This window comes from Betta splendens, chromosome 8, assembly GCF_900634795.4.
Source record: "Betta splendens chromosome 8, fBetSpl5.4, whole genome shotgun sequence".
In the NCBI taxonomy this organism is placed as follows: Eukaryota; Metazoa; Chordata; class Actinopteri; order Anabantiformes; family Osphronemidae; genus Betta; species Betta splendens.
In genome coordinates, this window is record NC_040888.2 from 5,815,194 (window position 1) to 5,841,044 (window position 25,851).

Below are 25,851 nucleotides of genomic sequence, written 5' to 3' on the forward strand. Positions count from 1 at the left end.
CGCTCTCACAGGCGCATGCTTCCATTTGTCATTGTTATGCTAAACACCGCTTTGGTAGAGAGGAAATTGAATTAAGGAGCCGTCCAGCAGCCGTCTTGTCCTTATCATTTCCATCAGCCTGATCAGAAACACATTGAGCTCCCACCAACAGAGGGTCAGAAAGTCATGCAACCTTAGGCAGGCAGCCATTTCCTGAGCACTCCATCACCAGCAGCCTCTGTTGGCTTTTGGCAGCGATGGCACGGCGGCGCTTTAACTCCTTGGGAGCCTTTAGACTTTCCGTAATTCTTGCACAAATATGATCTGAAGCTTATTGGAACTTTACACTGTCGGCTCATTTTCAAGTCAACCAGATGAAAGGAACTAGCCTCAAGTTCACCTGCTTGTTTATCGGCCCAGCACATTTCAGCTTATTCCTGCTCTACATCCTTCAAAGCCTTTCTATTGGATTAGCAGAAGACTTTTCATAGTTTATCAGTGATAAAATGCTTAGATTAGATTTAGCATCAAATTGTAATCATCTTCCCAGGTTCACATGAATCCATATAGGAAAAAGGTGTATTTTTGTGCTTAGGTCGCATTAATTGTTCACAAACCTTCTAGTGAACTGCACTTGAGGCCTGGTGAAGTGACACAAACTCTAAGTGTATGAAGAGTATAAAGCCAACGACAATGATGACTACTCGTTTACTATAGGTAATGGCATCTGAAGCTGCTTTTGATACAGAAAATACAGAAACAAGGATCATTTGATTGAACTATTGCGTAAACATCTTTAACAGTGAAGAAAATAAACTGTAAATCTAAAATAAATTGGTCATTTAAAGATGTGAATGAAAAAGGTGCAACAACGACAGTAAACAAGTTAACTGTAAAAAATGTAAAAGAAAGTAAACATACAAAGTGTTCATGCTTGAGTGGTTTAAGAGTTTGGATTTTAAGTCCACATAATTATTCTACTATTTATACCTGAGTTTGGTTGAGATTGTTGTCTGTTTTCTTAACAAATGAAGGAACATGACAAGTGCAAGAGATTTGTGTTTAGAAACAAATTAAGAATCTAGAATATCCAGACAGGTCAAGGTGAAGTCTACTCTGTGGCACCGCTAATCATCTTTATATCACAGATTTTAAAAAGGCACATCTCAGCAAAAACATGTAAGACACAAACCTGCCCCTCCTCATCACAGGCAGCTTGTCATGACAGTAAACCTTCTCTGAGCAACATAAGAGAAAAAAAACACATAATAACGCTGTTATTGTTTTTGAGCGCGTTCCTGTCTGAAGTTCACTATGAACCTCCAGGCCTCGACGTAATGAGACAAGCAGATCTCATCTGGGAAGTGTTCCTCCACATCAGGGGGGGCGTCCAGGTCCTTGCGCTCCATGTACGACACCAGTGTAACTTTCAGGCTGTAAGAGAACCATGATTTTAAATGGAAAGTGTTCAATCTTAAATCATCATCGGCTGAATTCAAACAACCAGCTCTCAATCACAGAGCGCCAACACTGACCAAACTCATCTTTATCCAGTTCATAATAAAACAACATCCATCTTTACCTCCAGTCAGGCCTGAAGGTATTTGGTGCATCAGGCTTTTTAAGAACCAGCACCAGGAACTCGTGCATTTCCAACATGAAGCTGTCAGCACTGCTCCTGGAGAAGAAAACTGTCAGCAGCCGTTGCTCTTCCTCAGTGAGAGCCTGTTTGTATTGGTCCGAGACTCCTGCAAATGGATCCTGGAGAGAATTGGAAACATATGAAACAAACAAGCTGAACTTCTAGATCTGTTACTACAGATACTTTGCAGCTAAAGTACTAATTTTCACCTTTGTACATTAGAGCAGCGCAGTGACTTACCCTCTTGAGACGCAGCATGTTTTCTGATTTGAGTGAGGCCAGCAGCTGCCACAGAGCCACACAGTGTTTTAGGTAGCACTTGCTTAAAGCCTGGAGTCAGAACATAAAATGTTTTTGTTATTAACATCAGATTCAGAGAATATCTGCACGAAACTACAGAGTTGTAGAACAAACATATTCAGAAATAATAATTTCCCTAACGTTGGGATTAATACAGTCTTATCTCAAAGTTGTTCATATAGAAAGTAAAAACTGCCCAGACTTTCGTGGAAGTGAAAGAAAGTGCAACAGGATAAAGTAACCAATGTCTCTGATAAAGCGACCTTGAGGATGTGTGGAGCCATCTGGCTTCCCATCTGCAGCACCTCCTCCAGGTAGACGGACAACTGCACATGAGGCTCTCCCCCAGTCATGGCCAGGAACCCAAGGGCCACTTCCAGTGTGGAAAAGGCCTCGCACACTTCGCTGTAGGACTGCAGTTCGCCAGCCACAGCGAGCAGAGTGAGGGTCTGAAGGGGCTCCTGTTGGCGCAGACACATCAGGGTGGGATAAGTCGTAAATGAACAGATTAACGGGGGGCTACTTGGTGTTTCTTACTGTAGAACTTACTTGCTGGACTTTTGCTTTTACATCCCTCAGGATGATCTCATAGTTGCGGTCATGTCTGTTCACTAATGTTGGAATGCCCTGTGTAAAAACATGGACGTTACAGTATACATGAAAACACGTGCCCATGTGTGGGTAAAGCCCCTGTTCTGTGTTTATGGTTTACTCACAGTCAGAGTGATGATAGGTTTGCCCATCAGGAACCGGGAGACAATCTGCTGCTGGATTTTGGGCAGGTCGTACTCATGAATGGTCTCCTGTCCCTTCTCAACACTGTACTGAGTGTTGGACAGCACCAGAGGCATCAGGTCTCTCTCCACCTCGTACCGAATTACATGCAGCTCGGTCAGATCTGCAGGGCTCACTTTGTAGCTGGGAAAGAAATAAACAGGGACAGTGAAGGACAGTGCGCCTATACACTGATCAGTACTAATCCTGTGACCTAGCAGACAAATACTATGCATGTGGGGAAGTTCAAGGTCCAGTCAGACATATTCAAGTGAGCAACATGTGGCATGAGCGCCCCCACCTGGTCTCGTCTCCCGTGTGTTTTTCCACACAGTAGATCAGATCATTGTGCAGAGCAATGAGGTAGCTGATAAGGGCTGTGGAGCACAGGCCTGGACCCTGACGTTGAGGCAACAGCACCTTGAAGTCACTTTCTACAGTCAGGTCCATCTGGCAGTACTCAGCTGGGATCTTAATCTCACCTGGATGACATTTAAATTCTAGTTAGATCCAGGTCAGGTCAGCAACAGAATAACAGAATGTGCTGAATATAATTCACCATTTGTAGCCAGAGACAGTCTGAGCTGATTCCATGTGATCAGGAAGACATCAATGTAGTGACGATACCGGAGTTTCAGTGAATCTGCAGACAGGAAGAAACCAAAAGGATACTTAAAGTGTACAGTTATTTGGGTTTAAAGGGAACCTCGTATCTCCTGTGTGCACTAAGTGAGATCCACTGAATTTTAGTACCTGTTTTCTGGTTTTGGAGGAATTCACCAATGGTGTCAAAAGTCAGCTCAGTAATGTTTTGAAATTTTCTGACCAGATCCCTCTGCAGTGTGAGGATGTCAGGGAGGTGCTTCACCAGTCGAAGCTCGGCTTCCTAATAACAAGAAAACCACTCTTTACTACAACTCTAAAAACATTAGTTTTTACAGACACAGTCCTTTACAGGTGGATGTTTGCTCGCTGCTTTCGTACCCTGTGCAGAAACCTCCAGAGGACAGGCAGGGTTTCTTTGCCATCATTCTGCTCTACAATGTGGGTGAGGCTCATCAGAGACACCTTCTCTCTGCAGCTCCACACGGCAGAACCATGGATCAGAGAATTCTGGGGAAGCGAAGCCAAGAAGAGACGAGGATTGCCAAACATGAGCTTTGCGATTGGATTGGCAGAGATGCGCGAGTCAGTCCGGATAAATGTGTTAACGGTGTTTAGTTGTTTATCCAGACTCTGCGGAGAAGATGAAAGAAAACAATGTCAGTGTTAGTTACTTTATTTCTTCCAATTTAATCTCATTATAATGAAACAGTTTTCCAGTTTCACCTTCAGCTGAGGTGTGATCACATTGCTCATGTCCATCTCATGCTGATTTCTGGCCTCTTTGGTGGACAGCTGAGCATAATTAGGAGCAGGCCCTTAAAGGAGAAACAAACTAGGTGTAACATCTGTTCATGTCTCTCTAGTCACTCATCACACAGTTTCATGGTACTGTACTGTAGTGCTTCTCATAGTACAGGGGTGTTTGTCTTACATTGTTGTTGCTGGTGAGGTGGCAACAGAGTTCTGATAAGCAGGTGTACAGTTGTGACTGTATCATCTTTCCCTTTGCCCAGAGATCTGATAAGATGTTCCAGGTCCTTTTGCAGGTGGTCAAGGAGGAACCTTCCAGGGTCAGCGACGGCAGGCTTGATGATGGCAGAAATCATCTACAAATATAAACCCAGTGAATGACTCTTCTCGTGGTCTTTATACACCATAACATCAAGTTTGCACTTGGAAATAAGTACCCCTACACGTGTTGTTTGTTACCTGAGGGTGACTGCAGGCTCCGAGCAGCATGGCCATGTGAGTGAGCATGCGAACGATAGTGAAGGGAACAGGGGAAAGGCTCTTCGTGTCTTGCATGTCTGGGTTGTTCCTGCGACTGGGTTCACCAAGAATGTGGCCTGTCTGAGTGCGGTCACCCCTATTAAAAAACAATACAATACAAATAAATTCAGTAAGGTACTGCGCTTTTCTAGCTGAATTGTTAAGTAGGTAACTTACTGCAACTGGACAACATGAAATCCTGTGACAGGGCGATGGTTTTCTCCTCCAATCACAGCACCACAGTCCAAACAATGACTTATTTCCATTGGCTGGCCACACTTGAACAAGGAAATGTGAAGAAAAGACACTAAATATAACAGTACACCAAAAAAAGACAGTTTGTACCCAGTTGAAAATAACATACCTCTCCAATGGTGCAGGGGTGACCATTCGGACAATCTACATAAAAGTAAAATCAAATAGTAAAAATGCATCACATTGGATGCATTGCTGTATGTGAGAGACTAATTCCTTTGCTGTTCTTACTTACAGTACCACTGCAGTTGTCCCAGGGCTTGTTGAGCCACAGCTACCATGTCTTCTGGCATAGTAGGCAAAAACGCTGCCTGCACCAACAAATAAATATATTACATTGAGACTTTAGACAACGAGTTGACGTCACTGAAAGCAGATGACATCGTACACACTGTACCTGCATGCTGGCAGGGGTAAACGCCAGCTGCTGCAGCGGACCTAAAATCCCCTGGTTCCCACAGAGCAAGACAGCAGCCAGGTGAATAGTTAACTCCACTATAACACAGTGAGATACAGGAGCATCGGGATGAAGAGTCATGGGGCCCAGTCGGTTGGTCACCAAGGACTGGGCAAAGGCCTTCTCCCCTGGTCTGCCAAGGAATTTGGAGGACTGAATGAAGGTCTCCACAACTTGCAACTGCTGTTGAAACACAACCATCATACTGTTATTTACATACTCAAATTGAATATAAACAACTATGACAGATGTTTATCTTTACTGTAGGAATGTACTTCAGGCTTAGGATGGAAGCTGGCATTGGTTTCCCTGTAGAGAGTGGTGAATTCCCTGTAGAGTGCCAACAGAAGGCAAACTGTTGTCCATCTGCAGCCCTACGATGACAAGAAAAACAACAAATATAAGACGAGAAGAAGCAAACTCAAGGAGATCCAGCTTTATTATCAACAAGCCTCACCTCACATGCCTCCTCCAGTCCATCTGATCTGCCTTCCACAATCACCTGAGCAACAGCATTTCTGATGGTCTTGTAATCTTCCCCGCACACAAGATACTGGTCTACTGCTGAAGCTTCATTAGTCTGGGGGGAATATATATATATATTATAATATTATTATTAGTATATAACCTATATAAGTGTTTATAAGTATATAAACTCTAACCTTTTGAAGAACTTCCTCAGGGAAGAGCCAGTGCATTGTATCCTCTTTGAGAAGTTTCAGGACAAGCTCCATGCCGTGTTGGCTACAGATTTTACGGATCAGATAGACTCGATACCAGTCATTTCCACTGTCCTTACACAAGGTCACCACACTGGTCAAAAATTCTGAGGTTACATCTTGACCACCTTCCTGGGACTCTGGGTTAAAATGAGAAAAAAGAATGATATTAATCGCATTTGTGTTGACATATGATTGGTGTAAAGGACACAGTACTGTCCTTGTTACCCACCATTGGCTGTCAGTCCTTCAACGATGAGGCTAGCAGCCATTTCCAGGTCTATGCGAACTCTGGCCAGCTGCTGTAGGTACTCGACAGTGGCTGCTTCAGCAGACTGACCACGTGATTGGAAGTAGTCAGTCAGAAAGGCCATTTCTCCTTTCAGCCACATCTGCTGGTCTGAGATCGACCTGAACTGCAAACTCTCAAACATGGAGTCCTAAAGAAAAAAAGTGTATTCACCCAATAAAACCAATATACATGACAATGTACCCAACTGTAATGTAAATTGTGGGATTAAATTGTACCTCCAGGCAGTTAATGTACATACAGTACAGTTCTGTCTTGTCTGTCTCTTCCAAGATTCTGCTCTGTTCCACTCCTTCAAGATGCTTCTGCAGATAATCTTTAACCTCAACAAAGCTTTAAAGCAAAATAAGTGTATATTGTTAATCATACAGATTCATATTGTACGTACTGTAAAGATAGAGTTAGAAGTGATACCAGCATATATAATAGCAGTAGGAATATAGTAGGTACAGCAGGGGGACCTTACAGTGTGTATCTGCAGAACCTCACCTGTACTTTAGCAGAAGTTTGAGCACTACCGACCGAATGACTGGATTTTTATCCACAGATTCATCAAATGGAGAGAGAACCTTTGTCCGCGTTTCTCGTTCAGCTGCAAAAAAAGATCAACAAACACAATATGTTTTAGCAAAGACACTGTTGAACACTAAGAAAAAAAAAAAACTTTTTTACCTCTCACAATCGAAACAGGTTCGACTTCCACCATGAGAAACGACAACAAATAAAGAATGACAGCTTTAGAGGGGGGAGAGTTGTCTTTGAAGCACACGGTGGACACCAGGTCTATGAAGAATGCATTGCACTGCTTCCTGAACTGAGAATGCTGGCTGATCAGAATCCTACACAGGAAACATACCAAGAAATAGAAAGTACAACTATATGTCATATTATTGTGTCAAAACATTCTTAACATTGCATGTTATGAGAAACAAATAAAAGCAGTATTGCACTAGTTCATTAGGTTCTCATTAACCTTATGTCATCAGAAGGAACCATGGGAATGTCATCAGGAACTGGCTGTATGCAGAGGGGACAGTACATCTGGCCGGGGCCCAACCACTGTTTGATACAGGCTAAACAGTAAACGTGTTCACATGGCAGGCAGAGTGGATCCTGGGGGTCCCCCATACACACCGGGCACAGTGGAACACCAAACCTGGATAGAATACAAACAGGTCAAGCAAAGCAAAAGGGCAGACACCAGTCAAAGGTCACATAAGTGACGTTTTACCTGAAGATGCGTCCAACTGCTCCATCTTTGCAGGTTTTGAGCAATATAATAAATGCCTCAAATGCTTCCTGAGTTTTTAGGTCACTGTTTTTTTCCAGTATCTTGATGGAAAAGCAAGACGTAACAGTTAATTATGGACGAAGGAGATATTTTGGGTGGAATTTTAGGATAATATTTAAATTTTGGTTAATATTAAAACTTAGACCAACCCGGCTAAGTCCCCTGGTATGCTCCAATACAAGAGGCGTCAGCTTCTTCTCCACCTCTTCAATGCCCAACAACATGTGTTCCACAAACAGAGACACAGAAAATATCCGGCTCCATCCAGATCTAAGAACAAGCAAACATGAATCAGAATCAGTTTTATTTGCCAGGTTTGCACAAGACAAACATGGAATTGCATCCAGTGTGACTCTGTCTTTTTATACCCTCATGCAAAAAATTAATTGTTTACATATTATTTACAGTTATATACACTAATATACATAAGTTATTAGCATAAAAATAGTAAAATAAAAATAAATTAATAAATTAAAAATAGGTGCACACTTGTTTTATTTAGTCCTTTCCTTATGTGATCGGAGAGTTCAGCTCAAACACTGACTCTGTGTCTGGTGATTCTAGTGGCAAAAAGCAAACTATTATACAACTAAAGAGAAAAGAATGTTCATGTGGAATAGTTTTTACTGACTGGACTCTAGCGACGATGGCCTTGCTCCTCTCTCCATATCGTCTCACGTTGTCCTCTGAGCAGATCGACTCAATGGGAACCTGAAGCTTTTTAACCTGCCTCAGCCAGGACTGTCTCTGCGCATCTGAGCGCAGGTCTGTCGGCTCCAAGTACTCCACGCACGCAAAAGCAGCATACACGTCAAGTATCTTTGAGAAGGTGGAGAGGCAATGCAAATACTATGAGTATCATCGTAACACTTTAAACAAAGCATTAAATAAAGTCTGTAGACTCACCAGTTCATCACAATCACTGGTAAGTGTCAGGAGTTTCTGAGTGACCTGTGGCTCAATGCAAATCATTCTGAAGAGGTTCTGCAGCCTGTTCTTAAACTCGTGATAAGCAGCATGGACCCATGAAAGTGATGTCACTGCTTCCTGTCTGTTGAGCTGCAATCGTAACTCATTGACACAGCAATTTAAAGCACCGCACAGGAGCTAGAAAAGAAGATAGGATTGTTAATATTCATACTATATATTAAATGAAGGGCTTTCAAAGTTTATAAGAAAAACAACCTGCAGGTCTTCCTGGCAAGTCACATTCATCGTCATCGAGACGAAATCCTGAAGGTAGCGATGAAAAAGCTCAGTCTGCATCTCTGGGTCTGTTTTCTTGATGTATCGCCCCAGTGGAGTCTTCGAAACAAACTTATCAAACTCCTCTTGTGTTTGGCCTGACACAAATACAATTATTGCAATGCACTAGCCAAAACACACCATAACATGGTAAATATACAGTACAGGTACTGTAACTAGCCATTACCTTCATGTTGAAGTGTATGAACCCAGAGCTCCTCCAAGAAGTCCTTGATCCTCCAACTGAAGGGCATGCTGCAGCTCATGTTCTTTCCTTGGGTAATGAAGTTCTGTACAAGGATTGTTCTTGTCTCAGAGCTTAAGAAAGGGAAACAGCAAGTGATGGATTATATGTAAACTCTGTGTAAGTGTAAATGTAATAGAAATCTGTAATACTACCAATACTTACTTGTGGTCTGGTGCTAGTTGTGAGATTTCCAGTAGCTTTTCGTCACTGAAGATATCCAACCACAGCCTCTTAACAGATTCACCACAATTTCTGTCTAGTAGAATGTCCATGTTGTGGTCACGGTCAATGACTGAAACCAGTTGAGCCAGGAGGGGGACAACCACAGCCTGTACACGTTTCCATAAGGTTTGCCTGTTGTGGAACCAAACATACTGTATGTAAGACAACTGTTCAATCCTGGTGGGTTCAAATGTTAGAGTCTGCAGATGAAGCCCTCACCTGAAGGTTCCTCCTTCTTGCAGGGCATCAATGTTTGAAGCCTCCTTAATGACCCAGTTGCTTTGGAAGGTATTGTGATCATGTGTCACAAGCAGCGAGTGAAGGCGCCTCTTTACAGTCAGCATAAACTCACCTGACAAGAATCACATACAGTAACATGATGAACTCATTAACAACCTTAACAAACAGGTCATGAACCGAAGGTGCTGTTTGTGCTGTACCTCCAAATTCTTCGTCACTCAGCAGTTTCAGTAACAGCTCAATTCTCTGAGTACTGCGAGGGCCGCTCTCTACCTGATCCCTCAGCATGCTCACTGCACTGTGCACACAGCTCTGCAGGAGTGCTGTAGTGTCCAGAACACTGGAAAGGTCCTGCAGGAGGAAGACACAGATCAAAGATTATTGAATGACATTTCACTGTAGTCACCACAGACAGGAAAAGACATTTGAAATATACCCACATTTTCCTCTGACTCCTCCTCCTCATTTTCAGTATACATGTCATCCACCTCCATAGCTGTAATAATATGAAAAAATTAAATACAATATTTGATAAGTTTGAAAATAAGTGTGAAATTTTACACTAAAAACTGTTGTGTACAAGAAAAAAAATGCTACTGTAGTTGAAGTTGTAAGTGTTGAGTTATTATCAACCCTTTACCTTCAGGCTGATTCATCTTTGTTTCAAACATCTGACTAATTGTCATGTTTTGCAAGGCTTTGATGTCTGAAATAATGTCTTTGGACTGTCTGAGGTCATCAATGTGAACAGATCTCCAGGGTCCTGTAAATATGATTAATAACATGACTGATATGTTACGATATGATAACACGATAAAGATGATTCATGAGATTCATGTAATTCAAACTAAATTCATGGGCTGTAGTGGCTTGACCTCCATGAAAGCCGACGTATGAGGTTCCTCCTTCCATCCTTGGCAGTCTGGTGATAAAGTAGACAAACACCTTGGTTTTGTCCCTCTCCTGAGTTATCTTGTTGATTTCATTGATAGATGAATACCTACAAATGAGAAGCCAAACTCAATATAACACATATACCTGTGGTGCATGCAGAACAGAAAAGACTTTCTGAACCTACTTTGCAGATGCTATGAGATTCGCACTATGAGAGGCTTCAACAAAATCACACTGAATGATGAGGATCTTGCTGTTACTGTGTCCATTGTCAGATGTGACAAAGCTCCTGCAAAAACATAATGTAAGATACATTATTGTTTGAAGAGGCTACATGAAATGTAATGTACCAAAGCTCCAGTAAATATATACATAAACATATAAATATACATAGAACAAACCTAATCTTCTTCAGGAAAGAATTCTCTGTGTCAAATTGCTGGAGTGAGAGAAGGTCAACACTATGCAACATTCTTTCCAGTGGTTCCAAGTCAGATGCTGTTAGAAGTCTGGAGAATGTTGTGACCTAGATGGATGATTCAAAATTACAATTAGTAGGTCCTTAGTATAGCTTGTAGAAGATAGTAAAATAAACAGAATTACCTCTGTGAAGGAAGCGATGCAATGAACTTCCTGCCTTGTGTGAGCGAGTACATAGTCAGCCAAACAGCTGTTATTCAGCTGTTCAAAATAGACCCTGGCCAGATGATCACTCTCCACTTTGGGGAGAACTGTGCAGTCTAAGCGCACAACTGAGTCTGGTGTGGCACATTTGAGCAGCATGTCTTTAGCTTCATCAAGTACTCTTCTCTCACGATCAGAGTCTTCCACACTGCCATTCAGTTTGTCGATTACTTGAAGAAGAACAGATGCACATGTGTCTGAGTGGTAGCCAATGAAGACATCTGGTGGTTTGTACTCATACAGTTGACCCGGTGCGTGTTGACTGCTGAGAGAAACAAAACTCTGCACCCATTTCTTCAAATCATCCACAATCCTCTTATGCTCGGTTCTGAGGACAGTGTGGATGTCCAGGTAATGTTTCTCCAGTCTGTTGATGAGAGGTATTGGGAACTGTTTGTAGACCACCTCTCTTTCCTCAATGACAATCAGCCGGAAGTCTTTGTGCACCCTGCATTTGACACGATGTGTCCCCAGGCCCAGGTCAACGTACTTTTGTCCACCTAAGCAGACATAGTATTGATTCAAAGCATCATAAAGACTTTCATAGAGATTCTGCAAGTTTAGGAGAACAACAGTTTGTCCTGTCTCCATGCAGATTTTCACTCTGTTGATGTTTCGGCAAATTTGGGTATACTCTTGGTCCTTGGGGAAACTGGACCCAAAGATTATTTCTGGTTGACTTCGTTCTGAAAAGAACGTTTGCTGTAGGATCTGTAGGGCTGCATAGTTTTTAGTCAAGACTAGCAAGTACCGACATTCTTCTTCCTGTCCTACTGCCTCAATATTTTCCTTGACGAACTCAACAGCAGTGATGTTCTCCAAATTAGGTGTAATGTTTAGTCTTTGGGTAAAAACTGTAACAGCATCCACATCATCCTTGCCACTGAAGTTTCTCAACACTGCTTTTGCAGTTTCCTCTGCTGTGGGCTTCTGTTGAGAGGCTTTGGCCACAGCAAAAATCATTTTGATCAAGCTGTAATAGTCACGAAGTCCAAAAAATCCTTTGCCCTTGCCTTTTTTGCTGATTCTCAAATAGGCCCTTGCAAAGGGTTGGAAGAATTCCCTGACCTTCTCTAAAACCATTGCATCAGATGAGCATATGCCTTTAGCACTCTCAATGAGTTCCTTCTCATCAGGATCACCACGGGAGACAAAGATGCCTCTGTTCATCTTTGCAGGATCCAAAGCCCAGTTGGAGATTCCAATGAATCCAACCTTTTTGTGTGGCAGTGGCTCATCATCTATGCATCCCTCTTCCAGCAGTGGATGAAGAGTTTTCAGGGGCATCTTTGGAGAATCCTCGGCCAGCCCGATCTCATCAAGGACAACAACTGAAATGTACTCATCTAGGTTTTTTCCTTCCTGGAAGCGTCCACATTGCTTGAATGTATTGATGATACCTTCTGGTGTTGAGTGAGGACTACACTGGAAGGACACCAAATGGATCTGTTTCAGCCTTTTGTAGAGGTCAGAATGAGCTGCCTGGCCCTGCATTGCATCTGCCACCAAGGTTTTAGACAGAGATTTTGAACTTCCTGGTTTGCCAACTAAAAACAGAGGGATTCTTAGTTCAATGCAGAGAACCATCATGAAGACATTTTCTTTCAGGGCACTGTTCCTTGCAATAGTTTCTCCCATTGGCACTCCACTCAGAAGTAAATCCTGCATGAGTGAGATTTCCTGCTGTACCTTTGCTGCGGTGTATAGTTGTGGCAGATTTTTACTGATCGTCTTCCTATATTCATCCTTGTTTTCTAGGCAGCCATGGTAGCACACTCCAATGGCCATAACTAGCGACCAGAGAACAGGGTCTCTCTCCTCTGAGGGTCTTGGACCCCTTTCATTCATATCAGCATTTAGTTCATCCTCGAATGTTTCAAGCTCTGCAAAAAACATGGTGTGGTTGTCAAAAAACCAAACAAGAGCCTGCATGCAGCGCTCAACATCTCTTAGGCTGACAAAGCTGCATTCATCTTTACGCTTGCGCATGTACTTTTGTGATGCTGAAAGGACATCAGTGATACACTGGATGTAGGTGTGATTTATAGCTTTGTTCTCAACAACTCGTTGGACAATCTGCTGGATGTATATTTTCTCTGTGTGATCATTTAATTGCCCAAAGTCCCACACCAGAGGGATCATGCTTGGGGGCAATGCTTGAACTCTATACACTAACTGACGAAGAGGTATGGCCCCAAGTTTTTCATCTGTCTCTTCAGCTCGAACTCTGTACCCAAGGCCAGCTGACTCTAACCTTTCAATCATCTCATCTGTGTGCTTTTTGTAGGGGTTACATGCTGCAACAATCTGCAACCCACTGTTTGTACTCAAACCTTCACCCCTGACTGTCTTGTCACAAAGAACCTCCTTAATACTGCTGATGGATTCTGTAGTGTTGGCCTCATCAAAGAAAAGAACTGAGTCAAATCCATAGTCCAGTTTGTTGATGGAAGCAATGTCTTCTGCTTCTCTGACTTTAGTGTAAATCATCTCTGATGTCGTCCCACCGTGCACCTTCACCAACTTCATGTTTTCAGTAGCCACTCCACTTCTCCGCAACTCACAAAGGAATTTGATGAGCCTGGTCTTACCACATCCTGTCTCACCCATTATAATGACAGGGATGCCGCATCTGAATCTCATATGGATCGCCAGCATTTTAAGTATGTTGTCAGTTGTAAGTTCAAATGTTTCATCAGGGTCAAGAGGCCACTGAATACCGAGAACATTACAGATCCTCTCTATTTTCTCTCCTCTTGGAAGGCTATCAAAATCAATGTTAAAGGGGACTCTCTGCAACCGTAGGCCATCATATAAAGCCCTTGTCATGACGTTCTTTTTTATCACCCTTCCAGATCTGGGTTCAATGGCATCAACAGAGTTCTGTTCATTGGGCTGAAGATGAAAACCAACAAAGGTCATGGACACGTGGTCATCATTGAAGAAAATATATGGATGTGGTTCACTTTCCCATCTCTTCCTAATCAGGAAAGGAGCCAAGTCTTCATCCCTGACACCAGTCAGGTCCACCTGCAGCCTGCCAGGACTTTGGTCAGAGATGCTGAGTGACGGAGTGGCAAAGTCCTTTGCCATCAAGATCATGAAGTCCACCACAAAGGTTTTGAATCCAGTCAGTGTGTCCCCAGTGAAGGACGCATCACAAAAAACAGAGGTCTCACAGTCTTGCAGCTGAAGGTTAAGAAACCAAGCAAAATTTCTCAGTTCTGCCCAAGACGGTTCAATAATGCCGCAGTACATCAGAAGCATCTGCAGACATTCCACATATGAGCCCTCAACACTTTGAGCTTGATATGTGAACGCATCAAGATCAACGTGGTTATGAAACCGTGTGAGATACTGGTATGGTCGCTGAAAGGCTGCACTCCTGAATTCTTCATCATCCATCAGTGGGTCGTCAGGACTCACAGTATTGGGGTCGTTACTCATTTCGACCATCAGCACCTCTTTGGGTGGTCGGCAGAAGATGTTGGGAAATACATCTATGAATGTGCTCTACAAATTGTGAGCATATGCAAAAAAAACAAAAAAGAAAATGTTTTTAGTTTTAACCTCAACAATGGTTTGAAATCAGCTCATTTACAAATAACTGGCAAAGCTCTTACCTGCTGCAAAACACTTTTTGTTGACTTGGCAGATGACTCTAAAATCTCTATGAGATACAGCTGGTTGTCACTGCACTTCCACATCTTCCCTTCAGAGTCCATCAAATAGCGCAGAATCAACAACTTGAAAAGAAACTCGTGAAGTCCTTTCTGCACCTTTAATACAAAAACACAAAACACAACCCATTAAAACTAAACATTTGAAATGCTTTGGCAGCATTAAACTAAACTAACTTTAGACTCCTTCATTATTACCGATGATGTGACGTCAAAATGGAACATTGTGAGTTCTTTCCTTCTGGGAGCGTCCAACAGACACTGAAGAATGACATTCTCATCAACGTTAGGTTCAATCAAGCGAATGCATTTCATCATTGTTTGCTTTTTGGTCACGTGCTTCAGTTTTTCATAAAGCCTCTTGATGTACAGAGATTTACCTGCAATAAAAACAAAAGAACCTCAGATATTAGACATCACAATAATATGTCAGTCTGAAACAGTGTATTTATATACTCACCGACACCAGCTCGTTTGGATGAGACCACTCCAACGCACAGACGGTCTTTGAACACAGCAGCAGCGGTACACTTTTCTACTGGGACAGTGTAGTGTTTGTGAAGGTAGCACTGGATTCTAACCAGTGGCTCCTGGGGAACCATGTGCAGTCTGTACTGGCTGAAGGCTGATGGAAGATAGGTGTGTTCTCTTTCTGAACTGCAGATGATAACAAGTCTATAGTCTTTTGTGGTCTGCATCTTCGTCCGCTGGAAGAAGCTCTCAACTTTACAGCTCACATCATAGGTGAGCAGATCTCCGTAGACCAGTGAATATATCTTCTGGCCCCTGTAGCCTGTGTTAAGACAGCGCCTGAAAAATAACTCCACCTGCTCATATGGGGTTGAGGAGTTGCATAAGAGGACTTCATCATAGGTGGGTAGCATCTCTTCTTTGCTGCTCATGTAAATGGAGATGCAAGAAGTCAAGACCTCTTCTTGTGGACAAATGATGAGGTTAGGCCTTCCACTGACTAGGCCCTGTGGCAGCTGCCTCTTAATCAAGTGGCGAGTTCTATCATCAGAAATGTCTTCTTCACTGTCATCATCCTCTGACTCATCTTCTTTGTTGGCCAGTATAGCCAGAAGTTTCCCAAGGCTTTTTAAATCAAGAATATTGGGGAGAAAGGTCTTCATGTCCTTCATGTAAGAATTCCACATCAGGTCAAATTTGTGCAAACCAATAGCTTGTTCCAGGAGACTTGGAAGGGGACCCAGATCGCTGGCGAAATCTAGCTCTCCCAGATCATTACTTGGCACCAGAACAAAAGTCTGAAACTCAATGTCCTCATTTGCTTCTTCTGGTTCCTTAATGATTTCATACTGGAGTTCATGCCATACTTGCCTCAGGTCTGGGGATGTGCAGTTTGGTTTGACGAACGACAGCATCATAAGAGCTTGGTCCTCCAGCTTGGTAACATTTTGCTGAGTCAGCTTGCTGCAAAGGTACACAATCTGTTCGGCTGTGTAGTAGTTCAGATAGTAATGCTGGGATCTCTGTTTGTCTACAAAATTCATCCAGAAGTCTAGGCATTTCTCTATTTTCCTGCAGAGCTCTGGAAGCTGCGTCTCTATGCTGCCCTCAACAATGACAGCGCTGGAAACACTGTCCAGGTTGAAGTCCATGGTAATGCCAGGTGCTTCACTATTCAAACAGCAATTGATTTGCACTTCCCATTGTCTGAACAGAGGATTCCCAGCTGTGTGGAGGGCAATGAATGCCTCAGCTAGTCTCTGAACACTTGCAAAAACCTAAAAGACAAACACAAACCTATCAGAATATATTATTAAATTTACAACTACTGCACAAAAAAGGTAGGTTTTTAGTTTACCTCTGCAAAATAATCAACTTCATTCTGTCCTTGATCCCCTTTCCCAGACATGAGCATGAGTTTGTTCTGCAGTTCCCGGAGTTCCTCAAGAGCATAGTAGCGCATTTGGTGACCATCATCATGCTCCTCTGGGATCTGCAGCTTCAATGCGGTGTCAAGACTCAACTGGATAGAAAACAAAATGTATTTTTCATAGTTATTGTAAATTTGTCAATTCCTGTGCTATAAGTACATGGAGATGCATTTAATTATTTACCGTTTTCACTCCACGAGCACTGATCAGGTAGATTCCCTTATTGTTGATGGCTGATGCTAACGAAAGAGACGACAGCTCCACTGATCCATGACTGTCCTTCACAGTCTTCAGCCATTCCAAATGTCGTGCACTGTCCCGCTGCAACAGCAGATACCAGTCTTTATTGTTTCGATGAACATTGTCAGGGTTAACTTAATTACCATGAGTGCACAGATCTATACAGAGTCTTACTGTGATTAGGGTAAAGCCCATAATTACAGTCAATAAGGTTTTGTCCATTTACCAGTTTCTTTGGTAGATTGGCATCATTTTCCAAAGCCTTCCACAGCTTCTCAAGCACCTCTTTGAAGGTGGCAAAACCAGAGTCTGGTTTGAGCTCATAGAGCATTGAGGCGTAGCCGAGGACAGCATCATGGAAGCAAGCGACACGATCCACATCCATGTCATTCTCCCCCGCAGAGATCGAGGCCAGGTCAACAAACACCTTCAGCTCATTGATATCTATAATGTAAACAATGTTTTTAGGACTAATTTGCATGAACAAACAGTACAATTATCCATCGCTTTTACTACAACAGATTACTAGCTTTACCTTCAAGTGAATCCTTAACCCACATTACAAAGTTTCTCCTGAGTTCCAGTTCCTGAAGGCAAAGCCTGCGTTGCTCAGTGATGTCCACCAGAACCTTCTTTGCCTGCATCAAGTCATTGTCAATTCGATTTAGTTGCTCTTTCTGAAAGTCTTCACGGCTCTAAAAGAAAAAAAGGAAAAGTATAATGTAACATTTCCCCATACACTGTCATGTAATAATAATTATAATCATAATAATACTTACAACTTCAGTGAGTGTCTCCAGGACCCTGAAATCTCCTTGAAGACAAAGCGTCTCTTTGACTTTCATGATAATTTGAGCAGAAACCACAGCTAGATGAAGCTCATGATACTGCTCGATCTGTTGAACCCTGGTATGGATCCACTGTTTGTCAACAGATTTATCAACCCTGCACATGATGTCGAGGTCCTGAGCAAGTTCTTCATACTTTCCCTTGAAAGCTTTGAAGAGTTCGTTGACATCCTCAAGCAGGATACTGCCATTCTTCAACTTAGTATAGATGTTTTTGTACTCATCAAAGCAAGGCACAAAAATCTTATCATGTATAATTTGCGGTGTTGCCTGGATGTCCACCACTTCATTCTCATTCTGTTCCTCATCCTCCTTTTCTTCAGAGGCCAGAATTGTTGCTTGATTTTCCCAACACAATTTAAATAAATAGCTGTCTTTGAAAGTGTACAGGACCTCGGCCATATCTCGGATTTCCTCATCCAGTTGGAAGTATGTGACATTACCAGCCATGGGAGTGGACATCTGATCAAACTCATGAACCTCCATGAACTCGTTTAGAGGCATTGCCTCGAGGTGGACACGCTGCCTCCTCTCCATGTCGGAAACATCAACTATCATGAAAATGGAATAAGTAGACATTAATGTTGCTATGTATTTTTTTATAACTGCAGAACTAAACTAGACTTTGACTCCTCTCGTACAACCACATACCTGTCATATGCTCTTCAAGTTTATGGCTCATGGTTAAGAAAACATCCAGGAGCTGCTTTTCGTGATACACAGCCTTCATTTCATCCTGTCTCCACTGCAATAGCCTCCTCATTTTACCAGTTTCTTTGTACTGTTGTTTCTCAGAGAGGCAATCTGTAAACATCAAACAAATACGTCCTTAAATATTATTACAGGCTCCATGAATACTATGATTTAAAAAAAAGCAATTTAAATGCTTTACTGTAAGTTAATAATATGGTTATTACCAATCTTCAGGAGTTCTAAGAAGGAATCTTTTCTTTCCAGGATTATCTTGAGCAGGCTGATCCTAATGTTTCCATTGACCAGCTGATTGTTAATGTTCGTGAAGGAGGATATTGCTATAGCAATTCTGTTTATGGCATCTTGTGAAAGTTTTTCAATCAGCTTCTCTTCTGCACCTGCAATGTAATAAACAGCCGCTCATTTGAAACCATCAGTTATTACAAAGCTTGTTTTTTTTACTGTCATCTTTTACATATCTAAACTATAGACAAGTTCTATTCAAAGTGTGAATGTTTTCACTGATCAGTAATGTAAAATGTACCATGTAGTTGGAAGATTTCCTTGGCAGCAGACCAGGACAGAAGGTGCTGAAGGACGACCTCTTCAACGTCCTGATAATTTCCTTGATTGTCTCTTGGCCAGGATTTCTGGATAATGGCTGAGATGAGATTCCCAAACTTCCAGTTGATTTTGAACCTTTCAAACAGTTTGCCTTCGGACTTGGTCTGTATACAGTACAAAAAGTGTTATGCTTTAAGTCACTTCATTTAAATGTTTAGATTCTTCACAATGAAAAAAAAGAACTGAACTCAGACTGGTCCTAAATAAATACTGCAATATTGCAAAGACCAAAAACCTTATGAACTATCAACTCACTTTTTTGGCTTAACCTTTGCAAAGGTATAGTGTCTTACCTGGCACAAAGACGTAACAGCCTCAAGAGCACACTTCTCAATACTTGCAGCAACATGAGGCTGGGAACCACTAAGTTCCTCTATCTTTGTACAGTAGAATTCAATCTGATCCAAAGCAGATTCCTAGAAGCAAACATAATACTTATATTATCTCAAATGTGCTGAATGTGTCGCGATTATTCCCCTCCACAAAACATACTGTACACCACATACCTTTTTGTACTTGCCCTCAAAATCCTTGGTAAACACCAGTTTCCACTCTGTTGTGCACTCTTCATCTTTGAATTGGATGGAGATGATGTTGTTCCATATCTACACCCAAAAGAAAAAACGTTTGACCAACATATTCTACTTATCTAATTATGGACTACAAGTATTTTGTGTTTCAGTTACAAGTGATTATAAAATTTCTCACTTCAATCTCCTTTGTGGCCTCAACTTGATAGAGGGACGTCAGACCCCTGTTGAGCAAGTGCTGTCTAAAAAAAGAATTGATCCAGTGTCTTACTGTGATCATTGCCTGACAGATCACCAAGTCTTTTGCATATTGCTGCTCTTTGCTTTCTCCTGGCCCCTGAACAAGAATAACACACTTAGTATTGTATTTGTAAATGTATTTGTCAAATACTCAGAGAATGTAAATTGTCACATACCTGTTGCTTTTCACAGTGAACAAAGTCTGCAATTAATGCAACCATATTCATGCAAGCTACAGGAATATCAGCATTGTTCTCATTATATTTGACTCCTTTGCAGATCTTGTCCAACAGTTTCACTCCTGTTGCCAGACAGTCTCTCCTGTACGCCTCAGTAAAATGGCTATGAAACAAAAAAATTAAAAAACACAGTGTCTTTAAGTGTTACCCATGTGGAGATGTCTTTTCATAATAATAGTAGAAAATTAAAATAAAAGACACTAACTGTGAACTAACAAAGTGATACAATAACAAAGTGATCTGTCTGTGTTTGTAACTTTATGATTTCATAGTTTATTGGATGTAGGCTGACATTTACAAAAACAATCACCTGTATTTTTCCTCAATGAGATTCACATGGATATGTGAGAGAATTTCAGACACTGTCTGTAAAACAATGAAGGAGGAAAACCAGTTAATTTACACTTAATTTAAGTTTTCAACACAGCAATCTATATTTTAAGGATATCATTTCTACATCACCTGAAAGTTACTGTAAGAAATCTCCTGAGGAGCCTTATTAATGAAAACATGAAGTATGTCCAGAAGCTCAGTCTTAATGCTGATGAGACACTCCATTAGATTATCCAGTGGCATCAGATACAAGCAGGACCGCACCAAGAGTGTGTCCACCACCATCAAGTGACTGTGGATTTTCAGTATCTTCATCAGTGACCTGAAAATGGATCAGAGTAAAGATATTAAAATATGCACAGCAATATTTGCCTATTTGCAAACAGATGCAGCAGGTGAGTTTTGGCAAATTTACAGTAGGGCAAGTCTTACGTCCTGTCTTGACCGTTCATGTACGATGAGCTGTCCATTTCTAGGCATTGCAGACCTGCCCAGGACTGGCCATACTTCAATTTACTCAAAGTTGATACTTCAAACGGCTTTGTGTTGCCCTTCAAGAGATGGAGGAGTGGTAGTGCCAGAATCCATCTCATCATTCCTGTTCTTCTAACAATCTTTATCAGAGTCCCCAGCATTTCTGGTAAACTGCGACAGAGTTTGTTTAATTAATCATCTATTCCAAGTTAGTGATACTGTAATGCGGTACTGTGCTTTAAGAACTTTCAGACACCCACCTTTTGAGAAGTAGTACATCCTGTGAAAAAGCTGTCCAGTACTCTAAGAACTGACTTTCATCTAAGTTGGGTAAGCACAGTGCATTGCAGAGTCGATTTAACTCAGCATCAGCTAGTCTGAAACCATGTTGTCTCTGCACATAGAGCATTATTACAGCTGCTCTGAGAGGGTCTTGAATATACTGACTCCTCCCATCACCATCCTTCTGCAACTGAGGAATCACGTTTGTGAGCATGAACTCTTTCAGCATCTTCCTCACCTACAATAATTATACAAGAGACACAGAGATGGTAAATTGAGTTGGCTGTACTGTACTGGGGTGGATCCTAACATTATAGACAACAATCATAAACTTACATCGTTAGCCCCATAGTCTAAGGAGTGCCATTTCTTTTGTCTCTCTTCATAAACAAAAGGCTCAGCAAAAACCTGAAAGAACTGATTCAGCTGGAGGAGAAAGCTGCTTAGATTTTTAACAGTCCAGGTCCTCAGAAGATCAAATATGGTGTCCAGCATTACTTTTCCTGCAATCTCTCTGCCTTTAATAAGACTCCTCCTTTGTTCATTCCAAAATATTTCTTTAATGCGTGCAATCTTTGATGGTTCAGTACAGATGATGTCATCATATTGATGCCAGTCCCCTTTCAGAAACAAAATTACAACATTTGTTTGGTTGCGAAAAACCTTACAATATAAAATCAGATGTTATTACATATAAACGAAAATAATTAAGGCTCAACATACCATCATCGCTGACGAGGTGGGATTTCACAAACAAACATCGGTTTGTTGTAGTGGCAGAATCCAGTTTGTATATATGCTCATATTCGTACGTGCGTTTCTTAGTTCTATAAATCACATATTTATATGGTATGGATTCAGACACAGCTTTGGCTCTGGTTGTTGGCAGACTGCCTTCGACCAGAAATCCATGTTCTTCAAGGTCCCTGTGAGAACAAAGGAACAAAAGTCAAGTGCATGTGTTCAATGAAATATATGACAGCAGCTCAGCTGAGCTCAGCGCATACATGAAAATTCAAAGCCATTACTCATTTGCCAAGTTATGGTTTTCACTGAATACACACTCAATATTAAGTACCTGGTCACATCGAGCTCAGCTACATTATCGTCCCATGTTCCAATGGGGGGCCCAGCTCTGATAAAGATACGATCTTCATTTGGAACAAATTTAAAATCCTTTGAGAGAACTGCATGGAAGTAAATTGTGAGTCTTTCACGTGCAGCAATGGTCTGGCTTCTTGTTGGCCTAAAAAACCCAAAACACAAAGTATGTTAAGAAATTACAAACATAAGGCAGATAATAAATGTTTATAGCGATAAAAGAAATGAAATTTTTTCGTCACCTTTTAGGCGGTGGCTCTGTTCTGGTGTTGGAGTTACTGTCGTCTTTGTCGACATCACTTCCTTTGTCACCAGCTGAGGTTTGGGCTGAAGTCGAGTCCTGAACATTTCCAGACCTCTGATTCTTCGTCTGCTCTACTTTTGGGTCCACACTGGATCCTTTGCTGTCAGCCTGTAAAATTAAATGTGTATTGAATGGCAAATATACACTATGATAAACTGGAATTAGAGTTATAGCTGCACTAATAACCCAATGAAGAACTCCGTCTCTCCATAATGACTTTTAGTTTTACCTTTAATGATGTTTTTTGGCCAAAAACCATTTGTTGTGTAGTTGCCTCATTCTCCTTTTGGTTCTGCTGATGTTTTCCCTTTGATTTGTTTGTTTGTTCCGTCTCTTTCACGTTGGTATTTTGGTCCAGTGTAGGCTGCTTTGCTGTTGTATCTTTCTTGTTCTTTTCTTGTTCTTTCTTGTTTTTTGATTTGGTTTGTTCTGTCTCTTTCACATTTGTATTTTCAATCGCTGTATCCTTCTTGTTCTTTGAGTTTTGTCTGTCAGGTTTTTGACTTTCAGGATCCTTTGCCTGTGTTCCTTTCCCTGAACCTGACTGAGAAGTGCTCTTGGTGTCTTCGGTGGTGGGATGTTGAGCTGGAGCGTCAGCTGGCGTTTCTTTCAGTGTCTCGTTCTTAGTGGTTGTCTGTGCATTGCTCTTTTCCTTGGTAGAGTTCTCTGGAGTGTTACTGGATTGTCTCCCTTCATTCTGAATGGCAGCTGCGTCTCCTGGTGGTGCAGCTGTATCCATTGCTAATAAAGGGCTGGGACGGCTCTCCAGTGAGGAGACGTCATCTTGGAGTGATTCTGGTGTTTCATCCATTGCATTGTCTGAGCTTTCACAGTCAGAGGAGTCTCTTCCACTCTGCGTCTTGTTACCCAGGTTGTCACCCAATGAGACATGTGACAGGTCAGAGTGACTTTCATCTTCTAACAAGTTGCCATCTTTCTTTTTTTTGTTTTTCCTCTTCTTTTTTTTCTATAAAACCAGAAATTGCAGTTAAGGTTATTTTCTTACTTGTGCTAAAACAGGTCTTCAAATTAAGTTCTTCTCAACTTAACTATGCGGTCTAAGCATCTGAGCAACTAAGGAGAGAAAAAAGTTTGAGCCTTGCTGTCATTTAGAGAATAAAGTGATGCATAATACACAGACTCACCTTTTTCTTTACATTAGGAATCACCTCTTCATTTGGTCGTTTGGGGAATTTACTGGACTCTTTGTTGTCCCCAGTGGCATCATTTTTCTGAGACACTGATTTCTCTGTTGTAATTTCCATGTCTGCAACCAAGGGTTTGGGTTCATTGTCCACATCTGGACAGAAACATGTGCAATGAAAATATTGGACCACAGCTAAAGAAGTGACGCTGTTAAGAATGATTAAAAACCACACTGTGACATACATTAATATCAGATTTCTTCAATAAAAAACTGCAGGAGACTTTGCAATGAGTAAATGTGACTCCTACGGTAGCTGAACTATGAAGAAAAAATGCATGAAGGCCGGGCTGTGCGACTGTCTTCCAACTGAAGCATCTTGTGATGAGGGACTATGCCTTAACCACCTTAGTATTTATTTTATGGCATTGTTTATCAAACAAATACAGATTATGGTACAGTTTATCTATAACACATATATAAGTACCTATATAAAATTTAACTGATTGTTTGTACTTACCCTGTGTGTTTGAGGTTTGGACCAGTGTCTTTCCACACTGGCTGCAGAACCTGGCTGTCTTCTCCACAATATTATGGGAGCACTTAGGACACTTCATCCTCAGGCTTCCCTGATGTCTGCAATGTGAAAAATAACTGTCTGTAAAACTGAAATAGGAAATGTTGGAAACTACTGGAATTCCCGCTATGAAGCAGATTCCTTTCACTTTCTGTTCTGCCAGTTGAGGCCTTCCTAGGTTGTGCTTTATTCAGCCAAACTACCACCAAATTGACGCAGGTCGTTTCGTTTGGACTTTGAACCGTATAGAGACAGAACCACATATAAACAACTCGTTACGTTCCCTAAAGTAAACATCTGTGTGTCCGTCATCGCCCACATTTAGTAAAATCAAAGAGAACAGCCGAAGATATGAAAAGATGAAGCGTCTCACTCCGCACCGCAATACTACAGTTTCAAAAACATATACAAAATCTTGCATTAAATTAATTGTAAAAAGATTAATATACAGATTATTATAAGAAAATAATTACTTACAGCTTAGCTATATGACCACCCTCAGATATAGATAGAAGTGTTTCTATATTTCTGTAGTAATTTGGACATGAGCGCTGAGTGACACCTCTTTTAAACTAACCTTCTTTGGCTTTGACGCACAGCCAATGAAATAACAGCATACAGAAAAAGATGTGACTTCCTGTCCTGCACGTATTTGACACAGCAACAACAACAACTAAACTAAACACGATGCTACGATTACTACTGTAGTGTAGCAACGCGTGTATTCGCAGCCTGTACATTTCTATAAGATGCCGCCGGAGACGCGCTCTTGGTTGGGTGCTAACTAGCTAGCTAACTAGCTGGCATGCTAGCTCACCGTGGCAGTGCTTGCTATGTCTATTAAACTGTAGCTAACAAATAAAGCGCTGTCATTAGCCGGTTCGCTCATGACTCAGTTTGTAGGAAAGCATATGCATAAAAGGCAGCTGCACGTGCATGTGTCAGCCGCTTTAAACGGGATTAAACTGCATTGGAGTCACAGACTTAACAAAATTACCATACTGTATCCCGTCGTTGTATGACAACGTCAGGATATCATTGAACAGGTGAACGTTTCAGAGGTCTAACCTGAGCTCGTCGCTCCACTTCTTCTTCTTCTCCTTTGTCTTCTTCTACTGTTCTGCTAATGCAAACGCGCACAAGTCATCAGTGCGGACCTGCGTCCGACCGGCGCGGTCGCTGCGTTTCCGTGTCTAAACTTTCGTTTTAGCAGAAATGGGCGTATTTCTGCAGTTAGTTTCTCAGAGTCATGTTATCATTTCTGCCTTTCATCTTCTATTATGATTTATTGCACTAGTAGCGACACCAAGGAAAAAACAGGTTCACACAATCCAAATGGGATCCTTTCCAATACAACGTGTCCCAACGTTTAGATCCCAGTGATAAGAGCATATGAATAAAATTAACCTTCAACCTAAATAACCTTAAAAGTGCATAAAACAGTTACATGGTAATACAGCAATGTTTGGTTATGAAAGGCTTTATTATAGTCCACTAAAGTACATAT

At 41.5% G+C, this 25,851-nt stretch overlaps 2 protein-coding genes across 3 annotated transcripts in view; one reads left to right on the plus strand and one right to left on the minus strand.

The window, feature by feature from the left end:
• LOC114860517 (galectin-3-binding protein A-like) overlaps positions 1 to 25,851 on the plus strand; it is a 206,947-nt gene that overhangs the window by 89,938 nt on the left and 91,158 nt on the right. The window lies entirely within an intron of this gene.
• rnf213a (ring finger protein 213a) lies at positions 674 to 25,571 on the minus strand. Of its 2 annotated transcripts, none has more exons than XM_029158183.3 (67): positions 25,413 to 25,571; positions 24,288 to 24,403; positions 23,769 to 23,890; positions 22,853 to 23,590; positions 22,562 to 22,731; positions 22,297 to 22,464; positions 21,942 to 22,144; positions 21,555 to 21,838; positions 21,197 to 21,456; positions 20,895 to 21,107; positions 20,592 to 20,784; positions 20,440 to 20,495; positions 20,067 to 20,232; positions 19,829 to 19,987; positions 19,627 to 19,725; positions 19,414 to 19,536; positions 19,041 to 19,224; positions 18,721 to 18,894; positions 18,455 to 18,607; positions 17,735 to 18,354; positions 17,491 to 17,650; positions 17,182 to 17,399; positions 16,899 to 17,036; positions 16,643 to 16,807; positions 15,275 to 16,562; positions 15,013 to 15,194; positions 14,758 to 14,913; positions 11,054 to 14,647; positions 10,852 to 10,976; positions 10,635 to 10,739; positions 10,432 to 10,556; positions 10,197 to 10,319; positions 9,997 to 10,052; positions 9,757 to 9,907; positions 9,536 to 9,668; positions 9,257 to 9,448; positions 9,035 to 9,165; positions 8,788 to 8,945; positions 8,509 to 8,709; positions 8,234 to 8,421; positions 7,752 to 7,872; positions 7,543 to 7,643; positions 7,285 to 7,467; positions 6,984 to 7,150; positions 6,801 to 6,903; positions 6,530 to 6,644; positions 6,234 to 6,441; positions 5,945 to 6,141; positions 5,740 to 5,862; positions 5,558 to 5,656; positions 5,223 to 5,465; positions 5,061 to 5,136; positions 4,935 to 4,969; positions 4,748 to 4,848; positions 4,511 to 4,667; positions 4,233 to 4,407; positions 4,025 to 4,116; positions 3,680 to 3,931; positions 3,449 to 3,581; positions 3,255 to 3,338; positions 2,997 to 3,177; positions 2,638 to 2,839; positions 2,471 to 2,548; positions 2,185 to 2,382; positions 1,862 to 1,951; positions 1,562 to 1,740; positions 674 to 1,413 (listed from the first exon to the last, which is right to left on the minus strand). In XM_029158183.3, exons 2-67 carry the CDS (start codon positions 24,382 to 24,384, stop codon positions 1,257 to 1,259), a joined length of 15,621 nt encoding a protein of 5,206 aa, XP_029014016.1. In that variant the 5' UTR covers positions 24,385 to 24,403; positions 25,413 to 25,571; the 3' UTR covers positions 674 to 1,256. The 2 variants fall into 2 exon arrangements, with proteins under 2 accessions (XP_029014016.1, XP_029014014.1); XM_029158181.3 differs by having other exon boundaries at positions 23,769 to 23,923.